We start from the raw sequence: 25,736 nt of genomic DNA on the forward strand, positions 1-25,736 counted from the left end.
CCGGGTGAGTGCGAGCGACTTCCTGCCAATGGCGGCGCCCTGTGCTCGTACATGGTTGTAGAGTGAAGGGCAGCCAGCGACACGGTCAATGAAACGTCCTGCAGTTCTTTGAGGAGATTAGTCGGGTATTGATGTAACACGGTTATACTGCTTATTGTATTTCCTGTCTGTTTTATGCTGCAAGTTCTGACATTCTCATCTGTGTTTCTTCCTCAGGACATCAGGATGGTTCATATAAGTGAGTATTGTAGTTCATGTCTGATTGCTTCATGTTTTTGTATTTATTATAATTCATCCACTACTAATCCTGACTTACATCCTGTATTATACTTCAGAGCTGTACTCACTGTTCTGATGGTGGAGTCACTGTGTACATACATGGTATTACTTCACTCCTACTGATCCTGAGTTATATCCTATATTATACTCCAGAGCTGCACTCGCTGTTCTGATAGTGGAGTCACTGTGTACATACATTACGTTACTGAACCGCTTAAGGATCTCCGCTGTACATATAAGTCCGCTCCCTAAACATGGCGCCCGCTCGCACGTGCAGTGGGCGCCATAGCCGCCTGGTTTCTGCTATTTTAAAGGGCTTCTGTCGGCCCACTAAACAGTTTTTTTTTTTGTTAATAATAATCCCTACACTGCGAGCTCCCTATACATAAGCTAAATATTCATTTTTGTTCAGTAGATTTTGTTAAAAAGCAATTTTTATAATATGTAAATTACCTTGCTACCAGCAAGTAGGGCGGTAACTTGCTGGTAGCAGCCGCATCCTCCTTTCATAATGACGCCCCCTCCGCTGTGTGAGTGCTGGCCCTGTTTGAATTCAAAATATCGCGCCTGCGCCGTACCTGTCTTTAATCGGCGCAGGCGTACTGAGAGACGGCCACTCTGTCGGCCGCTCCATCCTCAATGCGCCTGCGCCGGGTGTAGATGTGACGTCATCGGCGCAGGCGCATTGAGGATGGAGCGGCCGACAGAGTGGCCGTCTCTCAGTACGCCTGCGCCGATTAAAGACAGGTACGGCGCAGGCGCGATATTTTGAATTCAAACAGGGCCAGCACTCACACAGCGGAGGGGGCGTCATTATGAAAGGAGGATGCGGCTGCTACCAGCAAGTAGCCGCCCTACTTGCTGGTAGCAAGGTAATTTACATATTATAAAAATTGCTTTTTAACAAAATCTACTGAACAAAAATGAATATTTAGCTTATGTATAGGGAGCTCGCAGTGTAGGGATTATTATTAACCCCAAAAAAAACAACGGTTTAGTGGGCTGACAGAAGCCCTTTAACCACCTCCCGACCGCTGTACGCACGGATGCGTCCGGAAGGTGGTTGATCTATTCCTCCTGGACGCATCCGTGCGTCATCTCGCGATAGCCGAGATTTCCTGTGAACTGAAGGTAAGCGAGTGGATCTCCAGCCTGCCAGCGGCGATCGCTCGCTGGCAGGCTGGAGATGTGATTTTTTTTTAACCCCTAACAGGTATATTAGACGCTGTTTTGATAACAGCGTCTAATATACTTGCTACCTGGTCCTCTGGTGGTTTCTTTTGTTTGGATCGACCACCAGAGGACACAGGTAGCTCAGTAAAGTACCACAAAACACTACACTACACTACACCCCCCCCCCCCCCCCGTCACTTATTAACCCTTTATGAACCACTGATCACCCCATATAGACTCCCAGATCACCCCCCTGTCATTGATCACCCCCCTGTCATTGATCACCCCCCTGTCATTGATCACCCCCCTGTCATTGATCACCCCCCTGTCATTGATCACCCCCCTGTCATTGATCACCCCCCTGTCATTGATCACCCCCCTGTAAGGCTCCATTCAGTGGTCCGTATGATTTTTACGGATCCACTGAAACATGGATCGGATCCGCAAAACACATGCGGACCTCTGAATGGAGCCTTACAGGGGGGTGATCAATGACAAGGGGGTGATCACGCATATAGACTTCCTGATCACTTCCCTGTCATTGATCACCCCCCTGTAAGGCTCCATTCAGACGTCCGTATGATTTTTACGGATCCACTGATGCATGGATCGGATCCGCAAAACGCATGCGGACCTCTGAATGGAGCCTTACAGGGGGGTGATCAATGACAGGGGGGTGATCACCCATATAGACTCCCTGATCACCCCCTTGTAAGCCTCCATTCAGACGTCCGTATGCGTTTTGCGGATCCGATCCATGTATCCGTGGATCCGTAAAAAATCATACGGACGTCTGAATGGAGCCTTACAGGGGGGTGATCACCCATATAGACTCCCTGATCACCCCCCTGTAAGCCTCCATTCAGACGTCCGTATGCGTTTTGCGGATCCGATCCATGTATCCGTGGATCCGTAAAAAATCACACGGACGTCTGAATGGAGCCTTACAAGGGGGTGATCAATGACAGGGGGGTGATCACCCCATATAGACTCCCTGATCACCTCCCTGTCATTGATCACTCCCTGTAAGGCTCCATTCAGACATTTGTTTGGGCCCAAGTTAGTGGAAATTTTGTTTGTTTTTGTTTTTTCTTACTAAGTCTCATATTCCACTAACTTGTGTCAAAAAATAAAATCTCACATGATCTCACCATACCCCTCACGGAATCCAAATGCGTAACATTTTTTAGACATTTATATTCCAGACTTCTTCTCACGCTTTAGGGCCCTAAAATGCCAGGGCAGTATAAATACCCCACATGTGACCCCATTTCGGAAAGAAGACACCCCAAGGTATTCCGTGAGGGGCATATTGAGTCCATGAAAGATTGAAATTTTTGTCCCAAGTTAGCGGAAAGGGAGACTTTGTGAGAAAATACAAAAAAAATCAATTTCCGCTAACTTGTGCCCAAAAAAAAATTCTAGGAACTCGCCATGCCCCTCACGGAATACCTTGGGGTGTCTTCTTTCCAAAATGGGGTCACATGTGGGGTATTTATACTGCCCTGGCATGTTAGGGGCCCGAAAGCGTGAGAAGAAGTCTGGGATCCAAATGTCAAAAAATGCCCCCCTAAAAGGAATTTGGGCACCTTTGCGCATCTAGGCTGCAAAAAAGTGTCACATCTGGTATCGCCGTACTCAGGAGAAGTTGGGGAATGTGTTTTGGGGTGTCATTTTACATATACCCATGCTGGGTGAGAAAAATATCTTGGTCAAATGCCAACTTTGTATAAAAAAAAAAAGGGAAAAGTTGTCTTTTGCCAAGATATTTCTCTCACCCAGCATGGGTATATGTAAAATGACACCCCAAAACACATTCCCCAACTTCTCCTGAGTACGGCGATACCACATGTGTGACACTTTTTTGATGCCAAAGTGGGCAAAGGGGCACATATTCCAAAGTGCACCTTTCGGATTTCGCAGGCCATTTTTTACACGTTTTGATTGCAAAGTTCTTCTCACACATTTGGGCCCCTAAATTGCCAGGACAGTATAACTACGCCACAAGTGACCCCATTTTGGAAAGAAGACACCCCAAGGTATTCCGTGAGGGGCATGGCGAGTTCCTAGAATTTTTTATTTTTTGTCGCAAGTTAGTGGAATATGAGACTTTGTAAGGAAAAAAGAGAAAAAAAAATCATCATTTTCCGCTAACTTGTGACAAAAAATAAAAAGTTCTATGAACTCACTATGCCCATCAGCGAATACCTTTAGGGTGTCTACTTTCCGAAATGGGGTCATTTGTGGGGTTTTTCTACTGTCTGGGCATTGTAGAACCTCAGGAAACATGACAGGTGCTCAGAAAGTCAGAGCTGCTTCAAAAAGCGGAAATTCACATTTTTGTACCATAGTTTGTAAACGCTATAACTTTTACCCAAACCATTTTTTTTTTATCAAAGACATGTAGAACAATAAATTTAGCAAAAAATTTATATATGGATGTCGTTTTTTTTGCAAAATTTTACAGCTGAAAGTGAAAAATGTCATTTTTTTGCAAAAAAATCATTAAATTTCGATTAATAACAAAAAAGTAAAAATGTCAGCAGCAATAAAATACCACCAAATGAAAGCTCTATTAGTGAGAAGAAAAGGAGGTAAAATTCATTTGGGTGGTAAGTTGCATGACCGAGCAATAAACCGTGAAAGTAGTGTAGTGCCGAAGTGTAAAAAAGTGGCCTGGTCATTAAGAGGGTTTTAGCTAGCGGGGTTGAAGTGGTTAACCACTTCAACCCCGCTAGCTGAAACCCCCTTCCAAAAAAAACGACATCCATATATAAATTTTTCGCTAAATTTATTGTTCTACATGTCTTTGATAAAAAAAAATGTTTGGGCAAAAAAAATATGGTTTGGGTAAAAGTTATAGCGTTTACAAACTATGGTACAAAAATGTGAATTTCCACTTTCTGAGCACCTGTCATGTTTCCTGAGGTTCTACAATGCCCAAACAGTAGAAAAAACCCACAAATGACCCCATTTCGGAAAATAGACACCCTAAAGGTATTCGCTGATGGGCATAGTGAGTTCATAGAACTTTTTATTTTTTGTCACAAGTTAGCGGAAATCGATGATTTTTATTTTAATTTATTTTTTTCTTACAAAGTCTCATATTCCACTAACTTGCGACAAAAAATAAAAAATTCTAGGAACTCGCCATGCCCCTCACGGAATACCTTGGGGTGTCTTCTTTCCAAAATGGGGTCACTTGTGGCGTAGTTATACTGCCCTGGCAATTTAGGGGCCCAAATGTGTGAGAAGTAGTTTGCAATCAAAATGTGTAAAAAAAAAAAAATGGCCTGCGAAATCCGAAAGGTGCACTTTGGAATATGTGCCCCTTTGCCCACCTTGGCTGCAAAAAAGTGTCACACATCTGGTATCGCCGTACTCAGGAGAAGTTGGGGAATGTGTTTTGGGGTGTCATTTTACATATACCCATGCTGGGTGAGAGAAATATCTTGGCAAAAGATAACTTTTCCCATTTTTTTTATACAAAGTTGGCATTTGACCAAGATATTTTTCTCACCCAGCATGGGTATATGTAAAATGACACCCCAAAACACATTCCCCAACTTCTCCTGAGTACGGCGATACCACATGTGTGACACTTTTTTGCAGCCTAGATGCGCAAAGGTGCCCAAATTCCTTTTAGGAGGGCATTTTTTGACATTTGGATCCCAGACTTCTTCTCACACTTTCGGGCCCCTAAAAAGCCAGGGCAGTATAAATACCCCACATGTGACCCCACTTTGGAAAGAAGACACCCCAAGGTATTCAATGAGGGGCCTGGCGAGTTCATAGAAATATTTTTTATTTTTTTTGCATAAGTTTGCGGAAATTGATTTTTTTTTTGTTTTTTTTTTTCTCACATAGTCTCACTTTCCGCTAACTTAGGACAAAAATTTCAATCTTTCATGGACTCAATATGCCCCTCACGGAATACCTTGGGGTGTCTTCTTTCCGAAATGGGGTCACATGTGGGGTATTTATACTGCCCTGGCTTTTTAGGGGCCCTAAAGCGTGAGAAGAAGTCTGGAATATAAATGTCTAAAAATGTTTACGCATTTGGATTCCGTGAGGGGTATGGCGAGTTCATGTGAGATTTTATTTTTTGACACAAGTTAGTGGAATATGAGACTTTGTAAGAAAAAACAAACAAAAAAATATATATATTTCCGCTAACTTGGGCCAAAAAAATGTCTGAATGGAGCCTTATGGGGGGGGTGATCAATGACAGGGGGGTGATCACCCATATAGACTCCCTGATCACCCCCCTGTCATTGATCACCCCCCTGGTAAGGCTCCATTCAGACGTCCGTATGATTTTTATGGATCCATGGATACATGGATCGGATCCGCAAAACACATGCGGACGTCTGAATGGAGCCTTACAGGGGGGTGATCAGGGAGTGTATATGGGTGATCACCCCCCCTGTCATTGATCACCCCCCTGTAAGGCTCCATTCAGACATCCGTATGATTTTTACGGATACATGGATCGGATCCGCAAAACACATGCGGACGTCTGAATGGAGCCTTACAGGGGGGTGATCAATGACAGGGGGGTGATCAGGGAGTGTATATGGGTGATCACCCGCCTGTCATTGATCACCCCCCTGTAAGGCTCCATTCAGACGTCCGCATGTGTTTTGCGGATCCGATCCGTGGATCCGTAAAAATCATACGGACGTCTGAACGGAGCCTGACGGGGGGGGTGATCAATGACAGGGGGGTGATCAGGGAGTTTATATGGGGTGATCATGGGTTCATAAGGGGTTAATAAGTGACGGGGGGGGGGTTGTAGTGTGGTGTTTGGTGCGACTTTACTGACCTACCTGTGTCCTCTGGTGGTCGATCCTAACAAAAGGGACCACCAGAGGACCAGGTAGCAGGTATATTAGACGCTGTTATCAAAACAGCGTCTAATTTACCTGTTAGGGGTTAAAAAAATCAGATCTCCAGCCTGCCAGCGAGCGATCGCCGCTGGCAGGCTGGAGATCCACTCACTTACCTTCCGTTCCTGTGTGCGCGCGTTCACAGGAAATCTCGCGTTAGGCGGTCCGGAGGCGGTTAAATAGCAGAGATCCGCGGCACATGTATGTAATTAGCCATAAGGCTGATCGCATACATTTTCCCCCCACATTTGACCACAGTGTCTGATCAGTCAGGAAGCGGAAGTCGGGCTCTTCCGCTCCAGTAACAGCGTTCCCCGACTGAGATCGGGGACCCTGTTGCGTCTCTGAAATAGCCCGAAGCCTCAAGCAGGCTTCGGAGCCAAAATATACCAATACAGGCCACTAGGTGGCAGCATTGTATTATTATATTGTAAATGAAGTCTTCAATGATGGCTATATAGCCATCAATGGGCAATCTAATGATTAAATCTAATGACTTAAAAAAAAGTTTTTACAAATAAAAAAGTTCAAATCACCCCCCTTTCCATAAAATAAAAATACTTAACCAATATAAAAATAAAAAAACATCATAGGCATCGCCGCATGTGAAAATGTCCATACAATTAAAATATAACAATATTAATGGCAAATGGCGTAACAGGAAAAAAAATATAAAAACTGCCAATTTGCCATTTTTTGTCACTTCAACTACCCAATAGTTTATTTTTTTTAAGTGATCAAAAAGTTGCACACACTTCAAATTGGTATCGCTGACAAGAACAGATCGTCCATCAAAAAATGAGACCTCACACAGCCCCATACACATAACTACAAAAAAGTTATAGGGGTCAGAATATGGTTATCAATTTTTTTTTTACCCTCAAAGGTTTCATTTTTTTTTTCTTCAGTAATAAAACGCAAGAAAAATTATACAAGTGTGGTATCGTTGTAACCGTACTGACCTGGAGAATGAAGATAACAGGTCAATTGTACAGTTAAAAAAAAAAACCTTTCAGAATTTCTTTTTTTTTTTTTTTTTTCCAATTCTACCCTGTTTTTGAATTTTTTTTCTTTATTTTTTTCTTTCCGCTTCCTACTACATGGTATACAACCATAAATGGTGCTGTTGGAAAGTACTTGTCCTGCAAAAAATAAGCCCTCATAAGGCTATGTAAATCGGGGGGAAAAAAAAGTTAGGACTATGGGAAAGCGGGGAGTGAAAAACAAAAACGCAAAAATGGAAAATCTCAGGGTCCTGAAGGGGTTAAAGGGGTTGTCTCATCAGACAATGGGGGCATATTGTTAGGATCTGCTGGGGACCTGTCCTGCTCGAGTGCAGGAGCAGGAAGTGTAATGCTGTGTACTGCGGCGCTCTGGACAGAAACACAGCTGAGCGCACGATCAGCTGTGTTTCTGTCCTGCAAGACGGGGGCCACAAACCTTGGCTCTGGGGGCCGCATGTGGGCCATTGGTTGTGTACTCCTGCACTGGAGGGATCCTAGGGGATTACTGCATTCTGATACACATTGCACTCCCTTTTTCTAACCCAGCGTTTCAAATCCCCTGCATAGTGCTATATGTATAGTGAAATGATGATATTTTGGCTACATACAGCCACCACTAGAGGGAAAACAGTATGCCGAAAGGGTCTTCTAGTGGTGGCTGCTGCTAGCCATAATATCATTATTATGCAGAATTATATTTGTGGCTGTTAAAGGGGCTGTAGTTGAAAGTTTTTTTTTTTTGGGGGGGTGCCAAACTGCAGGGAGGCTACTAATGATAATGGAAAAAAAACTTATAATCAGAAAATGATCTGTTTAAATCCTGTTTTTATGTTAGGCTACTTTCACACTCTCCTTTGGTGCGGATCCGTCATGGATCTGCACAGACTGATCCATTCAGATAATACAACCGCATGCATCCGTTCAGAACGGATCCGTTTGTATTATCTGTAACATGGCCAAGATGGATCCGTCTTGAACACCATTGAAAGTCAATGGAGGACGGATCCGTTTTCTATTGTGCCAGATTGTGTCAGTGAAAACTGATCCGTCCCCATTGACTTACATTGTGTGCCAGAACAAATCAGTTTGGCTCAGTTTCATCAGACGGACACCAAAACACTGCAAGCAGCGTCCGCCTCCAGAGCGGAATGGAGACTGAACGGAGGCAAACTGATGCATTCTGAGCGGATCCTTTTCCATTCAGAAAGCATTAGGGCAAAACTGATCCGTTTTGGACCGCTTGTGAGAGCCCTGATTGGATATCACAAACAAACCAAAACGCGAGTGTGAGAGTAGCCTTAAACTTTGTTTTATAATTTTTGGTGATTTATTTTTATTTATTTTTTTCAGTATAGATTGTGACATGGGTAGATAAAAAATAAAAAAATATATGTACTGTATATAATCCTGCAATTTTCCCACTGGCCACAAGTTGTAGTAATAGGTCATGATTTCCTGTTCTGTACCTTTTCAGTAGCTATTATCACCACAGGCAGAATTGTAATATAAGTAACACCTCTATATAGATAATGCAGGCTCCACCATTCACAATAGATATCAGCTTATCTGCCCCCTCCTGACCTCTGCACAGGTCACAGCATGCCTAGAAAACTCTCCCATAGTCAAAGGAGTCTGTTGTCCATTGTGTCTAAGGCTCATGTAGCTGCTCTCAAGACAGGAAGTCTTGCATGTTTTTGGCCTAGTGACCAGTGTGAAAACTGCAGGATTTTACACATTTTATTTTTAAATATAGATAGTGACATGATAAAAAAAATAAATTCTATAAAAAATTTCCCTAAAAAAACATGACGCATTCCCTTCAAACTCACCTTCCCGAGCCTGTACTAATCTAGCGCTGTCTGTAGCCTTGACATATTGTTTTGTCTGCAGCAGTGACGTCCCGTACCACTGATCAGCGCATATCAAAAGATACACGGTTCAGATTCCACGGTGTAGCTCCAGTCTTCATCAATAGTCCAGCTGGACCAGTAAGGTGCGGTGTTGAGTATAAAAAGTCCACATGTAATGAGACCGTAGGCATGGGAGATGTTCAGTTAGCCCCCTTTCTCAATCATGCCTGGGGGTGATCCTATGCATGTTGACACACCCGCAGCCTCCTACTCGCATTAGAATGTTAAAAACATTACAAAAGATATTGCAAAAAAGTAAACTATTGCATCGAGATAAAAACTGCAGATCACATATCGTGGTGCCTGGACTTGCTCCTACAAAATACATCAATCCATTATATTCACCATGACTTAACGACTACAAAGTGGGCACCACGGCCTTTAAAGGGTTTCTGTAACTAGATTTAACCCTATTAAGCTAGCTGACACTAGCGATGTGCTAATGTCGGCTAAACCTAACTAGCCTATTCCTACTTTTATCTAAGCCCCCGTCTGTTACACCAGAAATCTAACTTTTATAATATACTAATGAGCCTCTGGGGGGGGTTGTTCCTGCTACTAGAGGCTCCGTTCTCCCACCTTTGTCGCCTCCCTTCAAGTCCTGATTGACAGGGCCAGGCAGCGCTCGCATCTGTCTGCCAGCCCTGTGCTCTGGTGAAAACTGAACGGCAGCCTGCGAGCGCCTTTCCCTCACCGCGCCTGTGCCGAATGCTGAACGGCGCGAGATTTCACTAGAGCACAGGTCTGGCAGACAGATGTGAGCGCTGCCTGGCCCTGTCAATCAGGCGACAAAGGTGGGAGAACGGAGCCTCTAGGAGGAGGAACCCCCCCCCCCCCCCACTCCTAGAGACTAATTAGCATACAGGGAGTGCAGAATTATTAGGCAAGTTGTATTTTTGAGGATTAATTTTATTATTGAACAACCATGTTCTCAATGAACCCAAAAAACTCATTAATATCAAAGCTGAATATTTTTGGAAGTAGTTTTTAGTTTGTTTTTAGTTTTAGCTATTTTAGGGGGATATCTGTGTGTGCAGGTGACTATTACTGTGCATAATTATTAGGCAACTTAACAAAAAACAAATATATACCCATTTCAATTATTTATTTTTACCAGTGAAACCAATATAACATCTCAACATTCACAAATATACATTTCTGACATTCAAAAACAAAACAAATCAGTGACCAATATAGCCATCTTTCTTTGCAAGGACACTCAAAAGCCTGCCATCCATGGATTCTGTCAGTGTTTTGATCTGTTCACCATCAACATTGCATGCAGCAGCAACCACAGCCTCCCAGACACTGTTCAGAGAGGTGTACTGTTTTCCCTCCTTGTAAATCTCACATTTGATGATAGACCACAGGTTCTCAATGGGGTTCAGATCAGGTGAACAAGGAGGCCATGTCATTAGATTTTCTTCTTTTATACCCTTTCTTGCCAGCCACGTTGTGGAGTACTTGGACACGTGTGATGGAGCATTGTCCTGCATGAAAATCATGTTTTTCTTGAAGGATGCAGACTTCTTCCTGTACCACTGCTTGAAGAAGGTGTCTTCCAGAAACTGGCAGTAGGACTGGGAGTTGAGCTTGACTCCATCCTCAACCCGAAAAGCCCCCACAAGCTCATCTTTGATGATACCAGCCCAAACCAGTACTCCACCTCCACCTTGCTGGCGTCTGAGTCGGACTGGAGCTCTCTGCCCTTTACCAATCCAGCCACGGGCCCATCCATCTGGCCCATCAAGACTCACTCTCATTTCATCAGTCCATAAAACCTTAGAAAAATCAGTCTTGAGATATTTCTTGGCCCAGTCTTGACGTTTCAGCTTGTGTGTCTTGTTCAGTGGTGGTCGTCTTTCAGCCTTTCTTACCTTGGCCATGTCTCTGAGTATTGCACACCTTGTGCTTTTGGGCACTCCAGTGATGTTGCAGCTCTGAAATATGGCCAAACTGGTGGCAAGTGGCATCTTGGCAGCTGCACGCTTGACTTTTCTCAGTTCATGGGCAGTTATTTTGCGCCTTGGTTTTTCCACACGCTTCTTGCGACCCTGTTGACTATTTTGAATGAAACGCTTGATTGTTCGATGATCACGCTTCAGAAGCTTTGCAATTTTAAGAGTGCTGCATCCCTCTGCAAGATATCTCACTATTTTTGACTTTTCTGAGCCTGTCAAGTCCTTCTTTTGACCCATTTTGCCAAAGGAAAGGAAGTTGCCTAATAATTATGCACACCTGATATAGGGTGTTGATGTCATTAGACCACACCCCTTCTCATTACAGAGATGCACATCACCTAATATGCTTAATTGGTAGTAGGCTTTCGAGCCTATACAGCTTGGAGTAAGACAACATGCATAAAGAGGATGATGTGGTCAAAATACTCATTTGCCTAATAATTCTGCACTCCCTGTATTATAAAAGTTAGATTTCTGGCGTAACAGGGGCATAGATAAAAGTAGGAATAGGCTAGTTAGGTTTAGCTGACATTAGCACATCGCTAGTGTCAGCTAGCTTAATGGGGTAAAATCTGATGACAGAAACCCTTTAAAGCGGTTGTCCCACGAAATATATTCTACCGTTTGCAAACCAGCACCTGCATCAGAATACTTTTGTAATTCCTTGTAATTAACGATGTATTATAGCTACTAAGTTATTCAGAAAGTTTTTTTTTTAGAAAGAGGTTGTCATGTACTCGATTATGTATGATCTTCATCTTTTCCATTATTCATAGGATAGCCCCTTTTAAGAAGCATTCCCCCAGCCCTTTAGGGCACCCGCTGGTTATCCAGTGCACTTCCCTGTGTAACAATTTAATCTTCACATATTGTTCATCAGAACCTCCAACTTCCGCAACCATTTCAGGTCCGAAACATTATGTCCTACCTCTACAAAGTTTTTTTGTTAATTTTTCAGACCTGAAATGGTTGAGATTGGAGGAACAATATGTGAAGATTAACTAGTTACACAGAGAAGTGCATTGAATAACAGTGTTGGACGGTGTGCGCCCTGAAGGGCTGGGTGAAGCATACGGTTTTAATGTGTTGCTGTATAAAGACCGCGGTGCCCACTTTGTAGTCTTTTGCAGGGTTAAGACCAGGCACCACGATATGTGATCTGCAGCTTTTATCTTGATGCAATAGTTTACTTTTCGCAATATATTTTGGAATGCCTTTAACATTCTAATGTGAGTAGGCGGCTGCGGGTGTGTCAACATGCATAGGATCACCCCCGGCCTGGTCTCAAAATGTCTGAGTGTGTGGACATACCGACTCTCCTTCTCCCATGTCTACGGTATAATTTCATTGGGACTGAACTGATATTGAAACTTTTTATATTGGATACTGCACTTTACTGGTCCGGCTGGACTATAGATGAAGACTGAAGTTATATCCTCTATTGTGGAAATAAATGCATTGTGCTGATCACTGTGGGGAGTGGAAGGATCTCCAGATACACAAATGCAGTAGTCCTTGAATTGTCGTATAGTCCCGTACCAGTGGCCTCAGCGGTGTGCGGCATGTGACTGCTGAGGCCATGGACTGGCTGCAGCCTTATATGGGATGTCACAGCTGCAGTCAAACTACAGCCTGCAATGCACTATAGTATAATGTATTCATATGATGTTTGTTTTCCAGCATCCCAGGTCCTGAAACGTTACCATGGAGGTTACGTGGTGATCAGAATGGCTCTTGGTGGCTGTGCTAACAGACCCTTTTATCGCATTGTGGCTGCCCATAACAAGCGGGCGCGGGACGGGAAGCACTTTGATAAACTTGGCACATATGACCCTTTACCTAATGTCTATAATGAGAAGCTTGTCAGCCTGAACATCGATCGGATAAAGTACTGGATCGCTTGTGGAGCACATCTATCAAAACCAGTGGCCAAGTTATTAGGTAACTGCACATTTCCAGAACTGAGCTGTGAAGGTTAGGAGCAGGTCCACAGAACGTGGCTGCCAAGCACTTGATGCACATTTTTATGAAGGGTTTAGAAACAGAAGGTGCGACTCTGGTCTTGCTCTCCCCACAATCAAAGATGGAGCTTCCCTTGTTAATGATAGCTGTGTCCACCCGATTAGTAAAGTAGGGGGCACCTCCTGCTGGGACCCCGGCATGCTGCATCTTGATTGACAGATAGAGAAATGATGTACAGTAAGGCTTGTACACTCCCTTATTTTATATGGGCTGAAGTGGTGACAGCTCCCATTTTGCTGGCGCAGGTCCTTGGTATTTTGGGTCTTTGGGACCAGACATGGCTGCCTGATTTCAGGAGGAAACCAGACAAGACAGGACATCCTTTGCTGCTGTTCTGGTTCCCCTGACTGGAATCTCATTACTCGCCTGTAGCATTGACGTCACACCGACAACACATGATTGCTGCAGCCAATGACTGGCCTCAGCGATGCATGTTAATGGTGGCATCACCACTGCAGCCGGGTAAACAGATCCGCGCTGGGAAAACCAGAGCGGCATTGCAGGATCTGTCAGGTTAGTAATTGTCCCTACTTTATTGCAGGTGTATCTCCTGTGACAACCCCTTTAACCCCTTAAGGACACAGCCCTATTTCACCTTAAGGACCAGGCCATTTTTTGCAAATCTGACCAGTGTCACTTTAAGTGCTGATAACTTTAAAACGCTTTGACTTATCCAGGCCATTCTGAGATTGTTTTTTCGTCACATATTGTACTTCATGACACTGGTAAAATGAAGTCAAAAAAATTATTTTTTTTGCACCAAAAAATACCAAATTTAACAAAAATTTGGAAAAATTAGCAAATTTCAAAGTTCCAGTTTCTCTACTTCTGTAATACATAGTAATACCCCCAAAAATTTGGATGACTTTACATTCCCCATATGTCTACTTCATGTTTGAATTATTTTGGGAATGATATTTTATTTTTTGGGGATGTTATAAGGCTTAGAAGTTTAGAAGCAAATCTTGAAATTTTTCAGAAATTTACAAAAACTCAATTTTTAGGGACCAGTTCAGGTCTCAAGTCACTTTGCGAGGCTTACATAATAGAAACCACCCAAAAATGACCCCATCTAAGAAACTACACCCCTCAAGGTATTCAAAACTGATTTTGAATACGTTGTTAACCCTTTAGGTGTTGCACAAGAGTTATTGGCAAATGGGGAGGAAATTTGAGAATTTTATTTTTTTGTCTAATTTTTCATTTTAACCCATTTTTTCCACTAACAAAGCAAGGGTTAACAGCCAAACAAGACGGTATCTTTATTGCCCTGACTCTGCCGTTTACAGAAACACCCAATATGTGGCCGTAAACTACTGTACGGCCACACATCGGGGCGTAGAGTGAAAGGTGCGCCGTATGGTTTTTGGAAGGCTGATTTTTATGGACTGGTTTATTTACACCATGTCCCATTTGAAGCCCCCTGATGCACCCCTAGAGTAGAAACTCCATAAAAGTGACCCCATCTAAGAAACTACACCCCTCAAGGTATTCAAAACTGATTTTACATACGTCGTTAACCCTTTAGGTGTTGCACAAGAGTTATTGGCAAATGGCGATGAAATTTGAGAATTTCATTTTTTTGCCTAATTTTCCATTTTAACCCATTTTTTCCACTAACAAAGCAAGGGTTAACAGCCAAACAAGACTGTATCTTTATTGCCCTGACTCTGCTGTTTACAGAAACACCCCATATGTGGCCGTAAACTACTGTACGGCCACACAGCGGGGCGTAGAGGGAAAGGTGCGCCGTTTGTTTTTTGGAGGGCTGATTTTTATGGACCGGTTTTTGACACCAAGTCCCATTTGAAGCCCCCCTGATGCACCCCCAGATTATAAACTCCATAAAAGTGACCCCATCTAAGAAACTACACCCATCAAGGTATTCAAAACGGATTTTACAAACTTTGTTAACCCTTTAGGTGTTGCACAAGATTTAATGGAAAATAGAGATACAATTTCAAAATTTCACTTTTTTGGCAGATTTTCCATTTTAATTTTTTTTTTTCCAGTTACAAAGCAAGGGTTAACAGCCAAACAAAACTCATTATTTATGGCCCTGATTCTGTAGTTTACAGAAACACCCCATATGTGGTCGTAAACCGCTGTACGGGCACACGGCAGGGCGCAGAAGGAAAGGAATGCCATACGGTTTTTGGAAGGCAGGTTTTGCTGGACTGTTTTTTTTTTACACCATGTCCCATTTGAAGCCCCCCTGATGCACCCCTAGAGTAGAAACTCCAAAAAAGTGACCCCATTTTAGAAACTACGGGATAGGGTGGCAGTTTTGTTGGTACTAGTTTAGGGTACATATGATTTTTGGTTGCTCTATATTACACTTTTTGTGCGGCAAGGTAACAAGAAATAGCTTTTTTGGCAGCGTTTTTTATTTTTTTATTTACAACATTCATCTGACAGGTTAGATCATGTGGTAATTTTATAGAGCAGGTTGTCACGGACGCGGCGATACCTAATATGTATAAAATTTTTTTTATTTATGTACGTTTTACACAATGATTTCATTTTTAAAACAAAAATGATGTTTTAGTGTTTCCATAGTCTAAGAGCCATAGTTTTTTCAGTTTTTGGGCGATTATCTTAAGTAGGGTCTCATTTTTTGCGGGATGAGATGACGGTTTGATTGTTACAATTTTGGCGTACATGCGACTTTTTTGATCACTTTTATTACCTTTTTTTGGGAAGTAAGGTGGACAAATTTTCAATTTCATCATAGTTTTTTATTTTTTATTTTTATGGCGTTCACCGTTCGGGTAAAGTAACATGACCGTTTTATAGATCAGGTCGTTACGGACGCGGCGATACCAAACATGTGTAGGGAATTTTATTTTTTTAATTTTTAATCAGTGATAAATGTGTTTTTTGATTTTTACCTTTTTTTCACTTTTTTTTTTGACCCAGACCCACTTGGTTCTTGAAGATCCAGTGGGTCTGATGTCTGTATAATACAGTACAGTACAATATATATTGCACTGTACTATATTTTACTTACACTGAACAGATCTATGCTTTCAGCACAGATCTGTTCAGCACCATGGACAGCAGGACGCCTGAGAGGCGTCCTGTTGCCATGGGAACCTTCCCCGTCTGCTCAGTTATGGTCAGAACTGCGCAGACGGGGAAGGGTAAGGACGGGGCTCTGGGGGGGCTGTCTGGGGGCTCTCTCCCTCTCCATTGGGGGGCTGCAAAGGCACTGCAGCCCCCCGATCGGAGAGGGAGGGAGCTCCCTCTTACTGTTAACTTTTTCCATACAGCGGTCCGTACGGACCGCTGTATGGAAAGGGTTAAACGGCTGACATCGCATCACCGATGTCAGCCGTTTATACCAGGGTGCCAGCAATGTGCTGGCACCCTGGTATACCCACTGTACACCAACGATTACGCAATAGGAGGCGGGCGGGGGATCGCGATCCCGCCTGCCGCACCGCCCGCCTCCCGCACCGCCCCCACCGCCCGCAACACCCCCCCCTGCACCTCCCACCGGGCTAAAATCATTCAGAGGTGCAGGGGGGGTGATAAATATATATTTTCGCCACACTAAAGTTTCTGATCGCCGCGGTCAGGGACCGCAGCGATCAGAAACTGCAGAAAGCGCAACAAACCGCAGGTCTGAATTGACCTGCGGTTTGTTGCGATCGCGGACATGGGGGGGTCACGGGACCCCCCCGCGCATTTAGCCGAGGTGCCTGCTCCATGATTTGAGCAGGCACCTTGTTCCGATCACAGCCGGCCGCACGGCAGTGATCGGAACAACACATGACGTACCGGTACGTCATGTGTCCTTAAGGACTCGGGAAACATGCCGTACCGATACGTCATGTGTCCTTAAGGGGTTAAGGGTCATTATTGTGTTTGGCTATTGGCAGATTTTTTTTGAATTATTTTTTTTTTTTTTCATGGCCAATGCAGGTTTCATTTTATAAACCTTTTTAGGTTTGTAATTTGAAAATACAAAAGTAAAAACATGCTTTTCCAGTCCATCCCTCATGACAGCACCACTACGAGGTTTTACCCCCTGACCTTCTTGGGACAGGATATGGGTTCTCTGCTTTAAGGATGCAGAATTTTCTTCAAGAGACCCTCAAGTTCTTCTAAGGCTCGGACTGTGTCAGGGGGTTCTGCCTCTCTCTTTCCATTTCTTGAGTAGCCTTGTTAGCGCCTCTCGGTGCAGAGATCCCCCTGGCACCCCCAGAATCCACCTGGCTGTATGCCGCCTCTGAGCCTGTAGGTGGGTTCTCCCTTCTTCATACCCTATGTGGCTGTGCCAGGGCCTCCTGTGTTGGAGTAATGCTTTTGGTTACCTCGCTATTCATGCTGAAGACTCGGATATGCTGTTCATTGTTGACACTCTCAGCTGAACTATGCCAAGTGCGCTAGCAACAGCAGTTTGCAGTGGCCTCTGGGTCTGGCCAGCTGTAGTCTACAGGTGAGTTCTGTCAGTCTGGGTCCCTGGTTTGCTCCTGAGCCTTTCAAGGTAAGTAGTGCAGCTCGCAGTTACCCGTCTGTTGAAGGTTCATGGAGCTCAATTGGCTTCTCCTCTAGGTTCAGGAAGATCGCTCCTCGGTAAAATCCTTCATCTACTTTCTTTTCTTTAGTGCTGTTATAAGAATGCAGTCTCAGTAGTACGAGGACCACAGCTACAAAAGGTAGTTACGATTGTGGTAGCGCAAATGCTAAGTTGTACAGTCATGTGAAAAAATTAGGACACCCTTTGAAAGCATATGGTTTTTTGTAACATTTTTAATAAAAGGTTATTTCATCTCCGTTTCAACAATACAGAGAGATTAAAGTAATCCGACTAAACAAAGAAAACTGAAGAAAAGTCTTTTCAAGATCTTCTGTAAATGTCATTCTACAAAAATGCCTATTCTAACTGAGGAAAAAGATAGGACACCCTTGCCCCTAATAGCGAGTGTTACCTCCTTTGGCTGAAATAACTGCAGTGAGACGGTTCTTGTAGCCATCTACCAGTCTTCGACATCGGTCTGAGGAAATTTTACCCCACTCCTCAATGCAGAACTTTTTCAGCTGTGAGATGTTTGAGGGGTTTCTTGCACGTACAGCCCTTTTCAAGTCACCCCACAGCATCTCAATGGGATTCAAATCTGGACTTTGACTTGGCCATTCCAGGACTCTCCATTTCTTCTTTTTCAGCCAATCTTTGGTTGATTTACTAGTATGTTTTGGGTCATTGTCATGTTGCATGGTCCAGTTCCGCTTCAGCTTTAATTTTCTAACTGATGGTCTCACATGTTCTTCAAGCACCTTCTGATACACAGTAGAATTCATCGTGGATTCTATGATGGTGAGCTGACCAGGTCCTGCTGCAGCAAAGCAGCCCCAAACCATGACACTTCCACCTCCATGCTTCACAGTTGGTATGAGGTTCTTTTCTTGGAATGCTGTGTTTGGTTTACGCCAAACATGTCCTCTGCTGTTGTGTCCAAATAATTCAATTTTGGACTCATCTGTCCAAAGAACATTATTCCAGAAGTCCTGGTCTTTGTCAACTTTATCTCTGGCAAATGTCAGTCTGGCCTCGATGTTTCTCTTGGAAAGCAAAGGTTTCCTCCTTGCACACCTCCCATGCAAGTTAAACTTGTACAGTCTCTTTCTGATTGTAGAGGCATGTACTTCTACATCAACAGTAGCCAGAGCCTGCTGTAGTTCTCGAGATGACACTTTAGGGTTTTTGGAGACCTCTTTTAGCATCTTGCGGTCTGCTCTTGGGGTGAACTTGCTGGGGCGACCAGTCCTGGGCATGTTGGCAGTTGTTTTGAAAGCCCTCCACTTGTAGACTATCTTCCGGACAGTGGAATGGCTGATTTCAAAATCTTTTGAGATCTTTTTAAATCCCTTCCCAGACTCATAGGCTGCTACAATCTTTTTTCTGAAGTCCTCTGACAGCTCTTTTGCTCTCACCATGGTGCTCACTCTCACTTCAACAGTCAGGAGCACACCAAACTAAATGTCTGAGGTTTAAATAGGGCAAGCCTCATTCAACATGCAGAGTAACGATCTACTAATTATGTGCACCTGGTGTGATATACCTGTGTGAGATCTGAGCCAATTTAAGAGGGAATACATGTGAGGGTGTCCTATCTTTTTCCTCAGTTAGAATAGGCATTTTTGTAGAATGACATTTACAGAAGATCTTGAAAAGACTTTTCTTCAGTTTTCTTTGTTTAGTTGGATTACTTTAATCTCTCTGTATTGTTGAAACGGAGATGAAATAACCTTTTATTAAAAATGTTACAAAAAACCACATGCTTTCAAAGGGTGTCCTAATTTTTTCACATGACTGTATATAGGCCCGCTAAATCTTGGTTGTTCAGTTGGTCCAATAAGGAAGTGGATGGTCGTGCACTCAGTTTCTCGATGTTTTGGAGCTGTGTCCTCCTTCCTCTATGCTTCCTATTGATACCAGATTTGGAGCCACTGTGGCAACTTTTCCTTCTCTGCCCTTTTTTTCCTACACATTATCAAATGTATCTTTCCTCCTTATTATAATCTCACATACTTGTAAATACAGTATAATTATACATATAATCTTATACATACTCCTGCATATAATTTCAGTGCTTACTCATGTGGTTAAGAATAGTAGATTTTATACATACAAGTTTCTTGTGATCTGGAGATCTGTAGTTCCAGGGGTTGGTCCTAGATATCCAGATGATCTCCTTCATTAAAACTCCTTTCTCCAAGATGTCTGAATCTGAAATTTGCTGTGCTATGGTTGTTTTCAGGGCCGCACACAATCAGCTTAGCTGCCGGATGAGTATTTATTTATTTATTTTTATTAAAATTGGCAGCAGCCGGGCAGGAGTGGAGATGAGCGCTTCCATTGTGGAAGGGCTCATCTCCATATTCATCTGTATCGCCGTCCTCAGGACAGCGATACAGATGAATGGAGAGGCCGGTGCAGGCGGAGCGATGACGTCATCGCGCGCGCCACCCGAGCCGTACAGCCCGGGACACAGGCCGGAAGAGGCCTGCATCGCTGACACCAGCATGGAGGTAAGTATATGAGTTTGTTTTTATTATTTAATTATTTTATACTATACTATGGCAAGAAGGGGGGTGGGGGTCCTGTATACTGGCATAATATAGGGGGGGTTGGCACTATGGAGAAGAGGGGAAGCACTATGGGGCCATATATACTGGCACAATATGGGGGGGCACTATGGGGCCCTATATACTGGCACAATATGGGGAGGCACTATGGGGCCCTATATATATTGGCACAATACGGGGGCACTATGGAGAAGAGGGGAGCCCTATGGGGGCCCTATATACTGGCACACTATGAGGGGGCACTATGGAGAAGAGGGGAAGGAGCACTATGAGGGCATCTACTGGGGGCCCTATATACTGGCACGCATTATAGGTGGGCACTATAGAGAAGTGGAGGACAAGAGCACTATGAGGGCATTATATAGGGGCATTTAATACTGGCACCCATTTTGATGCCATTATGGGGGTATCTATGTGGGGCAGTCTATAGGGGCATTTTATAGTGCCACATTATGGAGACGGGGAAGGAGCACTATGGGGGCATCTTCTGGGGGTACTAAATAGGAGTATTTTATACTGGCACAAATTATAAGGTCACTATGGGCACCTAAGCTCAACTGGTGGCACTAAGTGTTTTTTGTAGTGGCACACGGTACGGGTCATTGGAACACATGCGGAACACTGGGGACATTGGCCCAGGTACTTACAGTCTAAGTTTAATTCATATGCAAATGAGCACTCGCAAGTGCCCAGGGGTGGCGCTCAGTGTGTAGGTGCCCAGGGGTGGCGCTCAGTGTGTAGGTGCCCAGGCTGCTCTGCCTTCTTTTCACTTTACTCCTCCCCTGTCTCTTCCTTTGCCTGCCCTCCAAGTCACTTGCCTCATCGATGGGGCAGGCAAAGACAGACACTGGGGAGGAGTAAAGTGAAAAGAAGGCAGAGCAGCCTGGGCACCTACACACTGAGCGCCGCCCCTGGGCACCTACACACTGAGCGCCACCCCTGGGCACCTACACACTGAGCGCCGCCCCTGGGCACTTGCGAGTGCTCATTTGCATATGAATTAAACTTTTCTTTAGACTTGCACAGGCAGGAAAAACAAAGCACAAAGGTACCGTTACAATCCTGTATAGGTGTGCTACAGAGCCATGTAAGCACTGTATATGGCCACATGGAGGTGACAGACTCCCTTTAAGTATCTGGGCCACCCACCTTTGATATATAGTGGGTAGGCATCAAGCAGTTAAGACCTATTATATCAGTGGTAGCTTGTCATCAGCCGCTCATGGACCCAGTAAGGATATGGTGTACTCCTAAGATATTCGCCTTCCTATGGATAGCACCACAAGCCCAGCTTCTTTAACCCCTTCACTCACCTGATAGAGTCAGGAAATTTTACTGGAAATATATCCGCCCTTCCCATATCCCAATACCAGCCATATGACATGGTACCCTTACGAATCATGTTGTCTGCCATCACAGTACCAGCTCTTGGGGCTGCTCTGTAAAAATGGGACAACTCCATTTAATATGAAAACCAGATATAAGATTGCATCTGTGATACACCTTAGTAATATCATGTATTTTCCCTCCCATGCTATAGGACTTGCAGGATTTTTTCCTTTGCACCCAATGACTATTACAGAAGCCGAGAGGTTACAAAAAGCAAAGGAGAAGGCGGCTGCGCAGCCGGAGGAAAGCCCGCAGGAGGAGGCAGAAGCCTGAGAACCACTAGATTCTTGTGGATGGAATTAAAGGACATTTTTATTGTATTTATGATTCCTGTGACTTTGGAATTCGGAGAATTGCACCCTTTCAGTTATGTTTATATAAAATTATAAGCAAGAAATGATTTCAATGTAACATTTTGGATATTATTTGGTGGGGGGACTGGAACCATTGCAGAAAAAACCCTTTACTTCTGGCTCTGCCTGTAAGGATGTAGTTATTTGGCTGTAATAACCAGGTCCTGCTATAACATAAAGTCCTTCATTCTGGCTAGTCCTGGTTCTTCATTATTTCAGCGTCCACGTGGCCTGGCCCTCAGCAAGGAGTAACTGGTATCGGGCTGTGCTACTAATGGAGCAGAATTCCAGCAACTAGCTTTTCCATAGGAGGATGCGTTGCTTTAAAGGGAATAGACATATGAAAGAACATTTGGTAGATGTTCAGTCCAAATCGCATCAGCAGGTGTAGAAGACTGCTTTACAAGGCACCAATTCAAAGCATGTAACATATGCAACTTAGGGAGAGTTCATGTCTCTGTTTCATTCTACTGATCCATCAGAAGAACCGAGACAAAAACTAAACAGGATCCTGTGCATCCATTAATACACAGGATATATATATATATATATATATATATATATATATATATATATATATATATATATATATATATATATATATATATATATATATATATATATATATATATTTTGCTTGAAAAAGGTTCTAGTGAAGAACCGAAACGTTGCACCACCTGGGTGAATAAAGTTCACTTGTCATCTTTATCGGAGTGCCGCCTACTTTTCTGGATTATATATATATATATATATATATATATATATATATATATATATATATATATATATATATATATATATATAATTTTTATTTTTTTTAAGAAAAAATGGCCGCACTGGCTCAAAGAAAAAGGTTTGGGTGCATGTCCCAAGGGGATAGACTTCTTACCCCAATAAATGGATCCAGAAAAAAGAGCGGCACTCCGGTAGATAAAAGCAAGTGAACCCTTTATTCACCCAGGTGGTGCAATCTTGTTTCGGCTCTAAACATGAGCCTTCTTCAAGCAAAGATACAACAGCATTATATAGGTGAATCAATCTGCATACCAATCATGTGATCACACTCCACCCAGTGGGTGTGTTACAAATTGTGGCAATAATATAATGAAAAATATAGTGACATATACTGATGATAATGAAAGTGCAAATCAAAAAACAAGAGACATGAACATGCATGTCATATACATTATAAACATAGTAAAAAAAATATGTCGATCAGATACACAGAGCTGATCGAACAGTGTATCAAATGATTATGTGTCATACAGGAGGAGCAGAGAAGTGATATCGCAGACATACCAAAAAACAGGGAGACTCATTCCATACCGCTGTTCGGCGTTGTATACATCTCATTGCGCAGGCGTAGCGCAGCACCAATCGGGGAATGAGGACGAGAGGGGAACGTCCAGCGTCATCTGACTGAGCCGGCGCTCAGACGTCATCCTATACAGCCTCGATGTATTTCTCCAGGCGCATGCCCAGTGAAAAAACGTGCTCATAGCACCATCTTGGTATCTGGAAAACTGCCCATGGACCATGTCACTCGGTGTATCACATCCAACCTACATTAAATCGGGTATGTACAACTTAGAAAGGTAGTGAACTCCCTTAGAAACAGGGTGTCCACATACCTGACCCTGGTGAAAACCTGCCGCAACCACGGGGACCGCGGTTTGTGCAGAGATATCACCCAAGGTACCTAATCGCCATCTCACCCGAGAGGGATCTCCTCTTGTAGGTACATAGATGCCACAGAGCGCAGATAAAATGTTGAGAAATTACACCATCAGGGCTGTTGTATCGGAATAAACTAATCCCACGGTGCTCGCCAATCCAGTCAAAATAAAATGTGAAAAAGATACAATGAGAAATAAAAACTAAATACAAAGCGTGTAGAATGACCCTCTCCTGGACGGTATGCTGCGACCACTTCATCCATACTTTCCATCCCTCCTGGTGTTGAATATAAGTGATCTATGAAAAAGAAAAAAGAAATTGTTAAAGCAAGAAAAAATTTAGCTATACAACCCTCTTAGTGTATACACAGAACACTGAGTTACATCTAGTCTGACATAGGAGGCAAACCAACCCTCAGAACATCACCAAAATTGTACTCTACATTTAGACCATTGGGTTTCAGACTGTGCAACTTATGGATCCAGCTGAGTTCTCTACGCTTAAGTATCCTCGCCCTGTCTCCACCTCGTCTGGGTTGAGGTATATGGTCAAGTATCCAACACCTCAAATCCCCTTCCTTATGTTTAGCTTCAGTGAAATTCTTGGATACCGGTAGATCCAACCGTTTTTTCCGGGTACTCAAGCGATGATTATTGAGGCGGGTCTTTAACTCAGTTGTCGTCTCGCCTACATACAGCAAATTACACGGGCAGGATAGCACATAGACGACGTAACTGGAATCACAGGTTAGATGTGAATGCCAAAAGATGCACCAGTGCTGGGGTGTATGAAATTCCTCCCTTTACGGATGTATTTGCAGTTAACGCAATTCAGACAGGGAAAACAGCCCAGGCCGGATTGCGTTAACGTAGTCTGTCTCAGGGACCCTTTTAAGCCAATGTTGGCATTAACCAACTGATCCCTCAAATTTCTGGATCGACGGTAGGAGAGCAGTGGTGGACATTGAAACTCTGGAATTTCTTTAAAGCATGAGCCTAGCAGACCCCAGTGTTTCCTGAGGATCCTATTTATTGAGGAGCTGTGCTCACTATATACTGAAACAAATGGAATTCTGTCAAATTTGGGGACAGCTTTCCGTTTTGACAGTAATTCGGCCCTGTCCAGACTGCGAACTCTGTCAATATGCTCCTTCAACAGCTGTTTGGAGTAACCCCTGTACTGAAATTTAATGGCCATGGAATCCAGGGTCGCATCCAGTTTTAGTCTCCTCCGACACCACACGTTTAACCCTAAGGAACTGGCAGAAGGGCAGTGATTGAATCATTCTGGGGTGGGAGCTGTTGTAACACAGAAAAGTGTTAGTATCAGTGGGTTTCGTATATAGCTCAGTGTGTAACACCTTCATTTAACACCACTTTGGTATCCAAAAACTGGATCTCAGTTTTGGAATAGATGAGGGTAAATTGCAGATCCGGATCATGGCTATTAAGAAAGCCATGAAAATCAGCCAAATCGGTCTCAGACACAGAATCATTTGATACACTGTTCGATCAGCTCTGTGTATCTGATCGACATATTTTTTCACTATGTTTATAATGTATATGACATGCATGTTCATGTCTCTTGTTTTTTGATTTGCACTTTCATTATCATCAGTATATGTCACTATATTTTTTTTTTTAAACTCGTTTTATTGAGAATAACAACCAAAATTGGTACAGTTATACATATGTCAGTATCTTGAATTACAAATTATCGTATATTCATGCATTGCCATAAATTTGTACAGTGCAAACGGAGCGCAATGCAATCCAATCACGATGACATTAAAGCAGGTAAAACAAAGCACGTGACGTCACTTAGCAAATTATGTTTACCATTCTACCCCTCCCACCCAACATGCATCATGACATACTTAAGCACGCAATTCTATGCATTTCGTACTGAGTACATGTGAGAAGGCACAGCTGTAATTGGTGAAGAGCACCAAGGTCCCCACACCCTCTCAAATTTCTGAGGACAT

General features: G+C 43.3%; 1 protein-coding gene across 1 annotated transcript; it reads left to right on the top strand.

Annotated features, from left to right (window-relative positions):
- MRPS16 (mitochondrial ribosomal protein S16) lies at positions 1-22,271 on the top strand. The gene is made up of 4 exons (XM_044278405.1): positions 1-125; positions 217-238; positions 12,897-13,157; positions 21,874-22,271. Exons 2-4 carry the CDS (start codon positions 226-228, stop codon positions 21,993-21,995), a joined length of 396 nt encoding a protein of 131 aa, XP_044134340.1. The 5' UTR covers positions 1-125; positions 217-225; the 3' UTR covers positions 21,996-22,271.
- The last annotated feature ends 3,465 nt before the right edge of the window (positions 22,272-25,736 follow it).

Source organism: Bufo gargarizans, chromosome 2 (genome assembly GCF_014858855.1).
Source record: "Bufo gargarizans isolate SCDJY-AF-19 chromosome 2, ASM1485885v1, whole genome shotgun sequence".
Taxonomy (NCBI): Eukaryota; Metazoa; Chordata; class Amphibia; order Anura; family Bufonidae; genus Bufo; species Bufo gargarizans.